The sequence below is a fragment of the Gorilla gorilla genome, chromosome 6 (assembly GCF_029281585.2).
Source record: "Gorilla gorilla gorilla isolate KB3781 chromosome 6, NHGRI_mGorGor1-v2.1_pri, whole genome shotgun sequence".
Classification (NCBI taxonomy): Eukaryota; Metazoa; Chordata; class Mammalia; order Primates; family Hominidae; genus Gorilla; species Gorilla gorilla.
The window spans coordinates 96,494,105-96,511,909 of NC_073230.2; the positions used below are offsets into that span (position 1 = coordinate 96,494,105).

A 17,805-nucleotide genomic window follows, 5' to 3' on the forward strand; every position below is an offset into this window, starting at 1 on the left:
ACTTAGATTTCAATAAATAACTATTTACTCATATTTTATCAGTACCATTCCATTATATTATGTAATTACAACAAGGTGTACAACTGAGATAATCAGGTTTGTTAATTGGCATGCAATTCAAGCCAGGTGCATGGCAATTCTGAAAAGGAGACCCCTAGACAGAAGCATTCAGTCTGTTTGACAAAGAGAATCCTGAAAGTTAAGTTGATGTGGGTTAAGACAGCATTTACTGTATTATAATGTCAAAATATACATAAAATATCATTAATAGGAAATGAAATATGCATAACATATACCCCAAGCCCAAGTATGCCTTATTCCTGGAATATAAGAACAGCTGAACATTAGGAAAGAAATTTATAATACCAATGTATCAAAGAAGAAAATCAGTATTATCATTTTTAAAAAAGATCTGGAAAAAGACAATCTAAAAAATTACTCCGGAATTTTTAAAAAGAGAGCTCTTAAATAGTAAGAAAAAGATACTGTTTTAACACGATAAACAGAATCTCTTTCAAACCAATAGCCTAATTCTTAATTTAAAACACAAAAGCCATTCTCAGAATTTCAATTATCTATTCACTGATGCATTGCAACAATCTATTTCCTGCTTAAATGATTCTGAGCTCTAGACAACTTCTCCATTTGGAATTCTCAAAGTTTACTGCTTAGTACACAGTAAAGGACGAATTGGTGACTGAATGAATTTCCACTTAAGCCAAGAAAATAATAAGCATCACTTATAATGTTACATAGGAGTGCTAGCCAATGTAATTAAACCAGATAAAAGATATGGGAAAGCTGCAGGAACAATTATCATTATTTACAAATGATAGGATAGCCCTCCTGGTAATCTTAAGAAAACCATAAGGGAAACTGAATATAACAGAGTTCTACTTCTGATAAAGGTAAAGTAGCTACTATCAGACCAACTCTCCTACAGATAACAGCTACAAATATTGGACAAAATATAAACCACAACTATCTGAGGACACTAGAGAGCAACCAAAAGCAGGCAGAAATTGGAGGGGAGTTAATGTCTGACAAAATGAAAAAGCACTGTATGAGTTTCTATTTGTACAAGTTTTTCTCTGTGGGCAGACAACATTTGGCACAAGGACAGAAACTTGAAATTTTACTAGCTTAAGAACCTGAGATTAGATTCAGGGTGACCAGAGCACTTTGGACATGAGGGAGGATATCCTAGAAAGGAGAGAGCCACAGGAAGCACAGATTCTGGATATAGACTCTCCAAATCTCAAACTGAAGCCTACATATAATGCCTACAGCAACATACTCTAATTGTCTAAGATCCAATTCCAAATTACTAGACATGTGGAAAAACTGGAAAATGTCAGAAAATGCAACAGTGGACACCAACCTTGAGGTAATCCATATATTGGAATCAGTAATCACCATGGATTTAAATAACTTTATGATAAAGAATATAAAGAAAAATAGTTTGTAAAGTACAAAAGGCCAGGAAAACTAAGTAAATAAATGAAAGCCATAAAAAAGAACTGAGTGTAAATTCTAGAACTGAAAAACAATTCTAAAAAAAATTTTTACTGTGTTGGCTTAACAGCAGTTTAGAGGAGATAAAAAAGAGATCAGAGGGAAAATTTGGTGAACTTGGAGACAGAAATGATCCAATCTGAAGAACAGAGAAAAAAGACAGATTAGTTTATTTAAAATACATATGGCTGTTTAAAGCAAAAATTATGACACTGCATTGTGATATTTATGATTATGTACTATAATAATGATAGCATAAGGGATGGGGCAATGTACATACATAGTTGCAAGATTCTTACATTTTATGGGAAGTGGTACTACACTAACGCTAAATAGACTATAAAATCATAAGAATATATACAACAGCCCAGAAAGCAGCATGTTAAAGAATAAAATGCAAAGAAGAATTAGCTAAAAACCCAACAGATAATTAAAATCAAATGCCAAGATTACTCAACTAATTCAAAATACAGCAGAGGAGGAACAGAGAACAATAAATAAAGAGACAAACAGAAAACAAACAGTGAAATGGAAGACCTAAATCCAACCACAACAATATTACATTAAATGTAAATGGACTAAACAGTCCATTAGAATGGATAAAGAACTGAACCAAATGCTATTTACAAGATATTCAAATAGCATAAAAAAGCCAAAGTGCTATATTAATATCAGATAAAGAAAAAATAGTAAAAAAAGATAAGGGACATTTCATGGTGAGAAAAGAGTCAGAAAGACATAATTATAAATGTATATGAGCCTAATATCAGAGTTTCAAAATAGATTCAGCAAATTGACACCATTAAGGAGGAGCTATATACAAATCCACATTGATAAATAGAAATTTTAACATCCCTCTCTCATCAACTGATGGAACTAGTCTTTAATTTTTATTAGTAAAAACTAGGACAATTTAAAGAACACCACTGACCTTAATTAACATTTATAGAACACTATGATGAACAACTTCACAATTACATCCTTGTCAAATGCACATGATATAGAGTCATCAAGACAGACTACATGCTTAAACGAGCCTCAACAAATTTCAAAAGACTGAAATCTTAACCAGTAAAACTGAAGTGAAAACAATAAAACATCCAGAAAAATCTCAAATATTTGAAAATTAGACTATATTATTCTAAATAATAGATGAGGCAATGGAGAAAGAGAAATTTTAAAATATTTTAAAATGAATGATAAAGAAAATACAACATACAAACTTTTGGCCTCAATAGAAAAAAAAGTAAAAAAGATATGAATGACAAATCACAAAAAGAAATACAAATGTCCAGGAAACATGAAAATACATTGGACTTTAAATAAGAAATGTACAGTTTTAATTAAGAGCATATTGTTTGAACTTGTAATTTTACTGCTAAAAATTCATCCTAAGTAAATTAATGGATAGGCACACAAGGGCATATTTGAAGGATGCTAATCACAGCACTGTTTACAACAGCAAAAAGAAAAAAATGGTGCAAATAGCAACAGAGTATGGTATGTTTATATAATGAGATTATGTAGTCATATAGCTATTGATATGAAAAGCTTTATATCATGCATTAATTTTAAAAAGTATATTATAAAATATCATATGTAGATTAAGCATACTATTGTTATAAATGTTTTCTCTGTGCCCTATTGGATTTTCATTCACACAGATATTTATTACTTTTAGAGTCATATAAAAATCATGAGAGCCATTTTTAGTTTGAAAATGACAACTACAGAAAAGTTCATTTTTATTTATTTTACTTTGTTCTCTTAATTTATTTTACTATTTGAAAATTATTTTCAAAAATATTTCTTCATACCTAAATCAGGAAACAATTCTTTGTAAGATAATTTTCTAGAATCTGTCTGATAGTATACTACATCTGGAATGCATGTCCCATATGGTTCCTCAAATTTTCTCATTGCTGCCATTCAAAATGTTAGCAATGGGACATAGTACAAAGATTATCCCTTGGAATCAGGAAGTCTTGAATTCAAATTCCAGATGTTACTTAACTGAGCAAAGTACAGGATAATTATATGTTACTTATTTAACTGAGCAAAACACAGGATAATTATACCCATTTTGATTCTAACTGTTATAAGTCTCTGTAATGCATTACAACACATAAGGAATTCAATAATAACAGCATTAAGTACTATTACCTCTTAAAAATTTATCCTTGGAATAAAGTAATCACAAATGAATGCAAGAATGAGTGCCATCTCCCAAATTTGCTTTAGCTTAGCACATCCAAACAATTTTCTTACATATAGTCATTAAAAGTGGTCATTATAATAACTGTTGAAAAATGTTTGGCATGTTATGTGAAGACCTTTAATAAGAATAAATTGGTTACTGTGTTAAAATGTGTCACATATAAAAAATGTGAGGCATACAAAGTAAAAACAACTTTCTTAGGATAGTATTATTTTTCAAAAATTTCCATTATGCTACTTTTTAATAAAAGTAAAAACAACTAATATAACTAAGACAGATAGACATTAAATATGCTACATTTTAGTCTTTTCTACCACATTTTTCAGCAAAATTTGTTTGATTCTATCACATCTGACTCCTTAGCAAATATTTATTGAATACCTTTTATGTCCCATCCACTATGTCAGGTAGCGGGGATACAATGATAGGAAAAACCAGACATAATTCCTTTCCTGTCTCCATGGAACTTACAGTCTAGTAAGGAGAAAGACATGAGTAAAATAAACACATAAACACCACCAAAAAATCACCACTGTCAGAAACACCATAAAGAGAGGTAGAAAACCGGAGTCAGGGAGGTCAGAGAGGGCATCCCTAGGGAAATGGCATGGAGTGGACATCTAAAGATGAGTGGGAGTTAACCAGATAAAAGGGGAAGGGAAAGACATTCTAGAAAGATAGAATACAGCATGTTCAAAGGCCTGTGGCAGGAGGGAGGGTAACACCCTTGTGAAATTAAAAAGGTCAGTGTAGCTATAGCATGGGACTAGAGGGGAAGCACTGTATGAGATAAGGCTAGAGAAACAGGCAGGGGCTCAGTCATGCAGGGTTTTAAAAAAATAAACACTTCCATTTTCAGTTTAGGAGTGATAGGCAGTCAATGAAAAAGCGGGACTAGAGATAGGAAGAATAGGTTGCCATGATTAGATTTGATAAGATTATTCTGACTTTCTTCTGTAGTGTAGTTGAGAGATGATAGCAGCTAGTGGAAATGAAGAAAAAGGGAGAAGTTTAGGATTGGGGAGGTGAAACTGATAATTAAGCGATGACAGGATGGGAGAGGAAATGTTGAAGTTGGTGTTCCAGGTTTCTGCCTTGAATACCCAGTTGGTTGGCTGGTGCTGCCATCTATGGAGTTAGGGAACACCAGAGAACCAGGTTCAGTTCCAAGAACATGGTCTTAGTTTTAAACACGATGAGTTTAAGGTAGCTTTGAGATAGACTGGAAGGGTTTTCACATAGGCAATTACATACAGTATGAAATATGGAGCTCAGAAGAGAGGTCTAGTCCAGGGGGGAGAAATGTATTATTTCCAAAAGTCTTGGGAGAAGGTAACATTTCCCAGGAAGAGAACAGAATGAGAAGAGAAGATGTGGGAACAGGAATGTTTAATTGCTTGGAAGATGATGAACCTCCAAAGGAGTTAAACATAATGCTTCAATATAATTTTATTCTAAGCACAAGCAAATTAGCCTCAGTCACATATTTTGTAAATTATATTCATTTTTTCATTAGGTAATATTCAATTACATAAGTTACTTTTATTACTGGGGAAATACTCAGAGAATGACCTTTGTATCCCTAACATAGTCCTTCTTAAAATTCAACTCCATTTAATAAATACTACTAAATATTTATGCCGTCTGCTTAATCTACATCAACTTCATTACCTTGGGATTATATTTGATAACAGAGTATAATACTCAAAACTATTTTCCTGTATAAAAATGAATGAATGTTATCAAGGATACAATCTATAAATCTTCCTAATGGTTCAGTTTAATAGCTCTAAAACACAGCCTGTCCTGGCTTTAAGAGCAATTAGGGTAAACTGTAGTTATGTGCACTAACTCACAAGCATCACTTATCTCTGTAAATCTTATTTGCTTATCAAATGTCATTGATACTACCTAAACAAAAGAGAAGAGATGCTCACTTAAAAACCTGAATTAGCCTCTATTTTATGCCCTAATAGGGGAATGAAATACAGAACAATGCTTTTAGTAAGTTATCAATGCCAAGCATGAAAATTCAGTTGGGTTTCATCTTATTGTAAAACAAGTAATTTAGGAAAATATCAATGGAGTAAAAAATGGAGTTGATCATTTAATAATATTTAACGATATAATGTGTAAAAAATAGGGATAAAAATGTTTCTTTTAATTATGGTGAAATTATAGGTTAAGTTAGATTCTATATGATACTATAGCTTAAGAGTTATGAACACTATATGATTTGGCTGAATGTAGAGACTTTTGGCAAAGATGGCTATCTGTACACAAAAATGCTATAGTGTAGACACATTTTTTTTGTTTGCAGTTAGGTATGGCCACGTGACAGTGAGGTGTGGCCATGTGCCTGAATTCTGGTCAATGAATGAAATACGTACAGGAGTGACATATGCCACTTCCAGGAGTGGCTCATAAAACTTTCCACAATTGTTCCTTCAGGCTCTTTTCTCTTTCTGACTAGCTGGCTACTGTAACTAGTAGGCCTAGATAATCCCCAGGACAACCTCAGAAGTGATGTTGTTGGCCAGGCACGGTGGCTCATGCCTGTAATCCCAACACTCTGGGAGGCCGAGGCAGGCGGATCACTTGAGGTCAGGAGTTCCAGACCAGCCTGGCCAAACCCCATCTGGTGAAACCCCATCTCTACTAAAAATACAAAAATCAGCCAGGCATGGTGGTGTGCACCTGTAATCTCAGCTACTCGGGAGGCTGAGGCAAGAGAACCGCTTGAACCCAGGAGGCAGAGGTTGCAGTAAGCCAAGATCGTGCCACTGCACTCCAGCCTGGGTTGACAGAGTTAGACTGTCTCAAAAAAAAAAAAAAAAAAAAAAAGAAGTGATATTGTTTAAGATGGCAATGTTCCAGTCAGTCACAGTCCTTGACCAGAGTCCACATCCTACCTAATCTAAATGGAAATGCTTTGGACTATTACATGATTAAGAAACGTTTACTGTATTTAATCCTACATTTTTGTTCAGCAGCAGCCTACCCTAACCAGTACAACTATGACGCAGTGGCTCCCCACTGATGAACAGCTTCTACTTTTCTGCCAGCTCTACATTATATTTAAATGCAGACCTTGCATTTTAAAAATCTCAAGCAATGGACAGAGTGTACCTTCTGGTGCTATGAACCCTAACATAATGAAACACAATTTAAGGTATTTTGTGTTTCTGTACAAGTTTTTTACATTATGACTATTAAGCATTATTATGGGCTAAAAAGAAAATATTTTTTTTTTGTTTTTGTTTTGAGACAGAGTCTCGCTCTGTTGCCCAGGCTGGAGTGCAGTAGCACAATCTCCACTCACTGCAAGCTCCACCTCCTGGGTTCACGCCATTCTCCTGCCTCAGCCTCCTAAGTAGCTGGGACTACAGGCGCCCACCACCACGCCCAGCTAATTTTTTGTATTTTTAGTAGAGACGCGGTTTCAGCATGTTAGCCAGGATAGTCTCGATCTCCTGACCTCATGATCCGCCCACCTCGGCCTCCCAAAGTGCTGTGATTACAGGCATGAGCCACCGCGCCCGGCCAAAAATATTTTGTTTTTAAAAACTATTCAGAATTTCTAAATTTAATTTTTTTACTCAGGTCTAAATTTTTTTCTATAGAATTTACTTTGAAGTTTATAAACATGGCAATAAAAAATATAATTTTACAACAAAATCACTGATTTTCAAAAAATATAAAAAAATTTTTGGCATATTATCTATTCATTACAAAACTGTTTTCTGAGTGATTAATATATATTAGGTATTATGGAAACAAAAAAATTAAAAGCTGCCATTTCAAGGAGCTTCAAGGTTAATATAAAAGAAAAGAAGCAAATAAAGAGATTACAATATTCCATTCTAAGTGTATGACACATATATGTATGGAATAAAATAGGAATAGACCCATTATATGGGTCCCAATTGAGACTTCGGAAGACACACTCAGGAAAGGTTTCCTAGAAGAAATGATGTCTAAGGACAATTCGGAGTGGGAAAGGGAAAGAAATGGGAAGACTGACAGTCCAGGTAAAGATTACGTGTTATAAAGTCTACTAAAAATTTTGGATGATTTTAAGTCTGTAGCAAGCCAGTGAAGGGTTTTCAGCAGGGGCATGACATGCTCAGGTTTCCATTTTAAAAGAACACAATAGTGGCAGTATGAGACATTAGTTGGGTGAAAGAAGAATGGTAAAACTGGAGACTAGGACTCTGGGCACTTCAATTTAGATGAAAAGTAATGACAGCCTTAAGTCAGTGGCAGTGGAATTGAAAGAGCTAGGGAGAGTGAAGGGAGGCTGAAAGATAATTGGAAAGAGAAATAATGGGACTGTGGTCAAATATAAGAGAGACAGAGGACTAAAATATGACTTTCAAGTTTCTGGCTAGGAAAATTAGGTGAATATTGCTGCCCACTAATCAATACAATGGGAGAAATGATGAGTCCAGCTGTGATCATCCATAGATTGTGAGAAATAATAGGCTTTTAGAAATACAGTAGAATACTTGATTAAAGTCAGAATGTAGACATAATGTTTATTGTTTAGGTGGCTTTTGAAGCTACTGATTTTATGAGATAAATGTGCACAGCAATGTTTCTGAGAGAATGGTCCACTTGGTAGACTTGTTCACAACACATATTTTTAGGCCTTACACTAGACCTAATGACTTAGATTCTCTGGGGTTATTCCTAGGAATCTCCATTTAGTTTCCCAGGCAATTCTTATTTACATTAAAATTTAAGAGCTACAGGTATATAAGGTGGGAAAAGAATGGCAATTGTAGAACTGTCAGAAACATCGATATTGAAGGTAGGCTGGGTGCAGTGACCCACGCCTGTAATCCCAGCACTTGGTGGGAGGGCGAGGTGGGTGGATCACCTAGATTGGGAGTTAGAGATCAGCCTGGCCAACATGATGGAACCTTGTCTCTACTAAAAATACAAAAATTAGCCGGGTGTGGTGGTGTGCACCTGTAATCCCAGCTACTCAGGAGGCTGAGGCATGAGAATTGCTTGAACCTGGAAGGCAGAGGTTGTAGTGAGCCAAGATCACACCACTGCACTCCAGCCTGGGCAACAGAGCAAGACTCTGTCTCAAAAAAAAAAAAAAGTGTGTTTGTGTGTGTGTGTATATATATATTATATGTTTTATATATAATATATATATTCCATATATATGTTTTTTTGGTAGTGATTCTGGAGGGTTATATACCACATTATTAACAGTGGTGATCAATGAATGATAAAATACGGAGTTTTACATTTTCTTCTGATCAAAAGATTATATAAAAATTTTGGAAGGTGGCATTCTATTTTAGTATAGATCATAAAGATTTATAGTTAAAATAGCCAGCTAGGGCCTCAAAATGACTGGAATAGAATAGCCATTTACTTTTCTTTTTAAATGTATTTTTAGTTTTTATTTTTTAAATTCTGCATTTACCTTTATCTTTTTAAGAATATTTTTAAACCAGAAAATACTTCTCTATGAAACCAGCCAAAATGTCAAATATCATGTGGGCAATGAGAGGATCCAATCCAGCATGTGAGAGCTCCCAGAATGCCTGTCATAAGGATTATAGAGAACTTAAACTGAGCACTTAGGAAAATTTTCTTATATAAAGTTAGTTATGTCTAAAAAACAAAACAAAACAAAACAAAAAAACAAGAAAACCACCCTTAAAAGGGACAATATATTTCCAAGGTGACCCTTTAACTTCACTTTGCGCACTTCATGGGGAGAAACAGCTACTATATAAAATAAATACAACTGACAATACTAATAGCACAATTCTTAGGTATTTAATTGAACTACCATAATTTTATACTTGAATGACTTCAGCAAAAATTAATGTCAAAACCAGGGCTAGGACTATGGATTTCAATGCTCAATCTCACTCAAATTAGACATATTTCTAAAATTAGACATTCTATAATTTGCTTTAGTAGCTCAATTTCTAAAAAGAATTTTCCAGTGTCTCCTCTTAGATATATGTCAATTTATACTTCAAAATACAAGATGTTATGAGGAACTGAGTATAGAAGTAACAACTGCACAAAACACAACTTAGGCTTTTTTAACAAACCATTTTGTTCTGTATTCAAATACAAAAATAGCTCTTTTAAAAACTCAGAAGTTTCAAAAGTTACTCATGTTCTTAGAAGCATAAGACATTTCTTTCATTACCATGAGCTCGAAGTAAAGCTTCAGCAGTAAAGAGAGGAGCCTGAAGCATGTCTGCAGTTTCCACAATAAGCATATCTTTTAGTCTACGAAGATCCTGAGGCCTTAATCCTTCATATGGCTTTGAAAAGAAAAAAAATAAAGTTAAATGGGCATTATACTCATAGGAAGTTATCAAAATGCCTATAAACAATATATAGTCAGTCCAATGTATCCACGGTTCCGCATTCCACGGATTGGATCAACTGTGGATTGAAAACATTTGGGAAAAAAAAAAAGGTTGTGTCTATACTAAACATGCACAGACTTTTTTTCTTGTCATTATTCCTTAAATAACACAGTATAACAACTAATTCCATATTATTTGCATTGTACTAGTTAATAACTAACCTAGAGATGATTTAAAGTATATGGGAGGATGTGCATACGTTATATGCAAACACTACCCCATTTTACATAAGGGACTTGAGTATCTGTGGGTTTTGGTATCCACGAGGGTCCTGAAACCAATCCCCAAGGATACTGAGGGATGACTGTACATGATTATCATTTAAAATCTTCCTATTTAAATTTGGTTATTAAAGTTCAAAAGGCTTTTTTAATGCTCCACTATCACGGACTTCAAACTGCCTTTTCACAAGTCTCTTTCATGCTGTAAAGCAGATACTGGGACTCATGTACCTTATCATTCTAAAAATAAAATATCATAGTATAATGGCAAGACCATCTTATCTTACAGTTTTAAAATTTTGGATTATACAAAAAGTATTAGAAATAAAAACCTATAATTCCACCATCGAGCAATAATCATTATTCAAGTTCTTGGGTATTACTGTCCAGTCTGTTCTTTCTGCAAATCAACTGGGTATGAATATGTATGTTCATTTAGGCACAGTTTTGGGTATCCTATCAACGTAAAACAAATGGAGCAGAACTTGGCGAATGCCCATAGTCTCAGCTACTAGGGAGGCTGAGAAGTAGGAGGATCACTTGAGCCCAGGAGTTTGATGCTGTAGTGTGCTATAAACATGCTGGTGAATAGCCACTGCAGTCTAGCCTGGGCAACATAGTAAGACCTCATTTTTTTTTTTAAAGGAAAGTTAACCAAAACTTTTCTATATAGGAATACTATTAAATAAGAGAGAAAGAGGCACTGCAATTTAATCCAAATTATCTTTAGAAAAGCCCCAAACTATCACATATAATTTGCTTTTAAGCTAATTTATGAAACATGAGTTCTCCTACAAAAACCTAATAAACTCTTTAATGGTTAAATTAGTTCTACTCATTCCAGTACAGAAGTCATACATTGCTTCTAAAAAATGTATTCCAAATCCAGACTTGGGATTCTGGGTACCTCTCCTTGCCTCAGCAATGACAGTGAATATTTCTTGATATTTCTAATGGTGGCAACTGTATATTTCCTGGTCTTATATCCTAAATGTTCTTTTTCAGGTTAGCCATCATTCGACTTCATTTACGTTGAACCAAATAGGGAGAGAGAAAATGGTGAACTTAATCATGATTCTCCAGATTAGTGTTATCTAGAGAATGACAGTGCAAGTAACTTATAGGGGAAAATTAGCTTTGCTTGCAGTTCTGACATGATATATGTGAAGATTTAATTTTAGGTAAATTAAGAAAGAAGGGATAATATGAAACAATCTGCATAGATCCAGGTTTTTAAAATGCACGCAGTTTTAAACTTCAATAGGTAACAGTGGAAGAAAAATAATTCTTAAAGGACAAAGACATACTGCCTTCATGAACATATATCCACTCTGAATCTTCACAACAGAACTGTAATTAGGTCATGTGAAGCATTTCAACACATTGCTCAGTCCCAAGTGGGCACTACTTTTCTTCTGCAAGACAGATTAAAATGAAAGTACCTTTCTCTTTCCTGTTGCAAAGATAAACTGCTTCCATTTTCAGACTAAACAAACCAGCAATAACCTTCAAAGCAGTCAGTACTGACATAAAGAAAGAAAAAGAAAACTAAATTAAAAAGAAACGTGAATAAAATTACCTCTTTTGCATTAGTGCATACTACTGCTACCAAAAGACCATTGAAAAATTGTGAAACAGCCTATTATACAAACTGCACTACCTTGATATTATCATAAAATAGTTCTCTTCAAAAATTATTTCAGAAAGGCTGTCACATAAAGAAGTTATGAAAGTATTTGTTTTTATTTTTTTCACAAGGAAAACAGCCTCCCCTCCCTATTGGTAAAATATGTTTATTGTTAAAAGAAAAAAAAAAGAATAGGCACTTATTTACCCAAAAGTAACTGTAACTGTTAAAAGTTTGAAAGATGTTTAGATGCTCAGGGAGAAAGGATATTTCTAATTCCCTTTAACAGCAATCTCTCATTAGCTGATCCATGAGCTTAGCTTGGGAGGGAGGGTGGAAAAAATAGCCAGGAAAGTTTTTAGGATTCTTTGACCCTTCCCTTCATTTCAGCTTCCTCTCTCCTTATTCAGCAGTTCTTGCCTGGGCATCAAGACCTAGGCTACCCTGAGCTGTACTCTGAAATAACAGAAACCCAGCAGCTTCTGTAGAGAAGAGCAGGTTAAACCTGCTAACTAATGTAGCCAGCAATGTCCAGCATGAGTTTCTTGCCAGAAAAAGAACGTTGAGCCTTTTTAAGTTATATAGACTAAGAGTGGGGAAGGGAAGGATGATTCTTTAGATGGGCTTTCATAGCAGCATATTGCCCACTTTTCCCTCCATACACTCAGATGTAGTCACACAGTCCTGCTCCTACAGAATCTGACCCCAACCTAGGTCTAATACTCGCTAATTTTTCTGTTCTCCCTTTGGTGTTTAAATAAATTGAACACACTCTTCCTAGCCATCACTTAAATACCTCATTTAAGAAATCTCTTTATAGCAGTTCCCACTCTCCAAAATTACATGTTCACTTACTTTTAAACTTATTTGTGTGTTTCTCTCTCCCTGTTGGAACGTAAACACCTAGAGTGTAGTCACTTATCTTTGTTCCTCCAAGCATCTAAAACAGTGTCTAGCAGTCACTCAGTTTTGTTGAATGATGGAAATAAGAAGTGGATTTTACCCATTTATAGTTTAATTATTTGGAGGAAAAGACTAAATTAAGAAGTTATAGAAATATACACTGTCCAGATCATTAACTAAATTAAAACTCAGCTGAAATATACATTTCACCTTCAGAACATAAATTTTTAAAAGTACCTAAACATATGACTTAATACAATCACACAGCAGGCCATGTAAAATCACCAGCATAGGCAAAATAATCCAGAAGTCAACCAGGGTCAAAGTAGAAGGTACAAATATAAGTTTTAAAGAAAGCATTGATGTTTTTTAAAATTCAAGGGGGCCAGGCATGGTGGCTCACGCCTGTAATCCCAGCACTTTGGGAGGCCGAGGTGGGTGGATCACTTGAGGTCACGAGTTCAAGACCAGCATGGTCAACACGGTGAAACCCTCTCTACTAAAAATACAAAAATTAGCCAGGTGTGGCAGTGGGCGCCTGTAATCCCAGCTACTTGGGAGGTTCAGGCAGGAGAATGGCTTGAACTTGGGAGGTGGAGGCTCCAGTGAGCTGAGATCACACTACTGTGCTACAGCCTGGGCAACACAGTGAGACTGTCTCAAAAAATAATTTTAAAAAAATTCAGGTAAAACTCATAACATAAAATTAACCACTTTAAGGTGTACAATTCAGCAGCATCTAGAACATTTTCAGTGTTGTACAATCACCGCCTTTATCTAGTTTAAAAACATTTCCATCACTCCAAAAGAAAGTCCTATAAACATTAAGCAGTCACTCCTTATCTTCCCTGCCCCTAGTTCTTGGCATTTTAGTTTTCTCTCTCCTTATTCAGCTGTTCTTGCCTGAGCATCACAGGAAGCCAGCAGCTCCTGCAGAACAGAGAAGGTTAAACCTGCTAACCAGGTAGCCAGCTAAGGCAATGTCCAGCATATGAGTTCTGTTTCTATGGCTTTTATCTGTTTTGGATCTTTCATATAAATGGAATCATTCAAATGTGACCTTTTGTGTCTGGCTTCTTGCACTTAGCATAATGTTTTTGAGGTTGATCCATATTATATATAGCGTGTATTAGTAGTTCACTCCTTTTTATGGCTGAGTGATATTCTATTGTGTGTATATCTCACATCTTGTTTACCCATTCATTAGTTGATAAACATTTGAGTTGTTTTCACCTTTTGGCTATTACAAATAGTACTGCTATAAACATCCAGGTAATATAGGTATTTATTTGAGTATGAAAGTATTACTCTTTACATTGTGAAAATAGTAGACAAAACAAATCCAATATGGGTTGAAAAAATCTACAAAACTAGAAAAATACAGGGACATGTGACCATAGTATTAGCAAGTCACAAATTCAGAAGACAAAAAGGAAAAAAAGTTATAACTCTGAATACCATACAAGTAAAAAACTTAGAATATGGAAAAATACACAAAGTTCTCTTAGAAAGCATTAAGAAAACAAACTTCATAGAAAATGCACAACTGAACAGTCAATTTACACGATAATCAGAGAAATAAACAAGGTACCATTTATTTGTCCAAACTGGGTAAATAATAACAACACTGATAATATTCAATGCTAGCAAGAATGTGGAGAAAAAGATTCTCTAATATACTCATGAAATAAAAGTAAATCAATATAATCTTTCTGGACAGCTTAAGAGCATCTGACAAAGTTTAAAATCTTATGGCCCATCAAATCAATTTCTAAAGACATATAGGAACTATACTTTTAAAATGTGTATACAATGCAATAATGACGACTATGAAGTAATAATCATGATTATAGCAGCAGACAATTAGCTAATGTTTAAAATGAGCCAGGCACTGGTCAAAGCATATACATATATTAACTCATTAAGGATCACTATAACCTTATGAAGTAGGAACTGTTAACTTCATTTTAAGAAGAGATTGAGGCAGAGAGTTTAATCTGCTGAAGGTCACATAGTAAGTCAGCCATCAGGCAAAGATATGAACTCAGTCTGGCTCTAGAATCTGTATTTTTAACTACAATAATGGCACAATTGGATAAAGAAGATATATATCAGACAAATATTCACTGTAGCCTTGTTTTTAGAGGTAAAAATATATAAATTACTTAGAAGTTTAGCAATAGGTAAATGTTTAAAATATGTAGATTGTATGTTCTGACTTAGGAGAGATGTTCATGATATATTGTTAATTTGAAAAAATATAGAATACAATATATGACATGATCTTACTTTTGCATTAAAAATTCAATATACATATATGTTTGCTTAAGTCTGGTAGTACACTTAAGAAACTGTTACCACTCGGGGATACAGTCAGGATGAAGAAATTATTTTACATTTTTAGCAATAAATACTCATTATAAATGTCAGGAAATGCATGAAAATAGACAAAATAATAATTGTAAAGGAGATTACCTATAATCATAATGATCATTTTGGTATACTTCAATATTCTTCTTGCACATAGTAGTTTTTTCCTATAGAATTAGTATCAAACTTTTCTGTAACTTTTTTCTTAACATAATATTAGTTATATTAAGTCCTTTTAGATATTAAATCTACTGATAATGCCTACTGTTATTACCTGATTCAATTATAAATTAAAATAAGATGGTATTTTGGGGAAAAAACTAAATGTCTTGCAGTTTAATTACATCGATATTATTTCTGGAATATTACTGCTTAAATGTCTTCTGACTAAATGACTACACTAATTATTACAGTAAAAATTTCTGTTTGACGCAAGATAATGGATTGTCAAAAAGGAGGCAATATGGCAAACAGAAGTTGTTTGGACCTGAAGTCAGAAGAATCAAGTTCAGCTCACTTTGATTCTGGCAAGTTATTCAGTTATTTTCTAGTTTACTTCCTCACTAAAAAAAGGTGGGGAGGACAGCACAACTATCATTCAAGGTTCCCAGGTGGATTAAATAACCATGTGAAGGGCCAGCAAAACGCTTAGGGCATAGGCCTTCTCTCTTTCTATGTGTACTTAATCTGAATAAGCTTGCCTATAAAATAACCTAACTACAGAAACAAAGATTTTTTAAAAAGTAAATTTTAATCCCAAGAAACTCATTCTTTTGGCCATATGGAGAGTATAAAGCTCCGAAATTGTTGGGAATCCATGGGGAAAATAAACAACACGATTGTATGATTATTTTTCTAAACATGTACAAACCAGTAGTTACATAATACCTTTTAGAATCAAGTTAGCACTAAACACTGAGGAATCAGAATCCTTTTGGGAGGAAAAAATTTACTGTGTTATAATTTCTTTAAGAAATATCTATGGATGCCTGTTTTGTGCAAGCAGTGTTTCAAACACTGAAAATAGTCTGCTGAATAGGCAGATATGGCTCTAGCCTTCATGGAATTGACAGTCTAATAGGAGAGAAAGGCAATAAACAAGTAAACAAAATACATAAAATAATTATAGCATGTGATAGGTCCTATGAAAAATAAACAGGGGGTATAAAGTTTCAGATAAGACAGGAAGAATAGGTTTTGAGATCTATTACACAATGGTGACTTTAGCCAATAATAATGTATTGTATATTTCAAAATAAGAGTACATTTCAAATGTCTCATCTTAAAAAAATGATAGGTGAGTTAGGGACCGACATGTTAATTAGCTTGATTTAATCATTCCACATTGTATATACATATCAAAACACAACACTGTACTCCCAAATGTATACAATTATTATTTTTCAATCAAAAATATTAATAAAAAATTTAAAAATTAAAATAAAAAGGGCATACAGTAAAGAATAACGGGAAGAGAGGAGACCTATTTTAGAAAGAACGGCAAAAAACAGCTGCGAGATTTCAGACATAGGAAAGAACAACTGCAAATGCCTTGGTGTAGTCTAGGTATTAAAATTAGAGCGAAGTGTGCTGGGGAAAAAAGGTCTGAGAATGCTGGAAAGGTAGGTAGTGGTCAGATCACATAAGGGCTTACATCTGAGCAAACAGTTTGGATTTTATTCTAAGTACAACGAAAAATCATTAAATGATTTAAATAATATGTATAACATTTAAAATGTCATTCTGAATCCTGTGTACAATATGGATTCTAAAGATACAAGAATAGAAGGAAGAAGACCAGTAAGGAAACTATTACAGTAGCTCAGATAAGAAGTGAAGGTGGTGAGGGCCTAGAGAGGTAGGAGTACAGGTTGGGAAGAACAAATGAATTTAGGTTGTATTTTTGGAGGTAACATTGACAGGATTCCCCAATTGTTTGGATGTGATGATTAAGAAAATGTGAGGAATCAAGAATGCTTCCCCCATTTATGCTTGAGCAACTCAGTGGACAGAGGTAATATTTATTGAGACCAGGAAGACATAAAGGAAAATCAGAAGAGAATGTTGTCCCCAAAGCCAAGAGAAAAGTGTTTCATTAAGAAGGGATTGGTCAATTGCATCAAGTGCCACTGAGGAATTCAAGTAAGATGAGGGCAGAAAAGTACCTACTAAATTTGGCAACATGTCACTCCATGACGGGGGGCAGTTCCATCAGAGTAGAAGGGAAGAAAGTCATACTGCAGTGGGCTAAAGAGTGAATGGAAAGTGAGGAAGTGGTTCTCTCATAAGAAGATGATATGGGGCTACAACTAAAGGGGAAGAGAGACAGGGCTAGGGAAGGGTTGAGTCAATGGCTGCTTTTATGTTTTTTGTTTTGTTTTTAAGATGGGATCTACCAAAGCATGTTTGTTGATATGATCAATCCAAAAGAGAAGGTGAGACTGATGAACAGGAGGACTGGAGTCTTGTAGTAGGAGGAGTAAATGGGATTCATATCTCACATCAGCACCTTATTTATTTGTAAGTAAACACACT

General features: G+C 34.3%; 1 protein-coding gene across 3 annotated transcripts in view; it reads right to left on the reverse strand.

The window, feature by feature from the left end:
• Window positions 1-17,805, reverse strand: part of ANKIB1 (ankyrin repeat and IBR domain containing 1) — a 264,755-nt gene that overhangs the window by 63,482 nt on the left and 183,468 nt on the right. For all 3 annotated transcript variants that reach the window (XM_055346595.2, XM_004045734.5, XM_019031192.4), the window contains one exon: window positions 9,924-10,041. In XM_055346595.2, coding sequence (XP_055202570.1) covers window positions 9,924-10,041 — 118 coding nt within the window. The remainder of the gene's footprint in view (window positions 1-9,923; window positions 10,042-17,805) is intronic.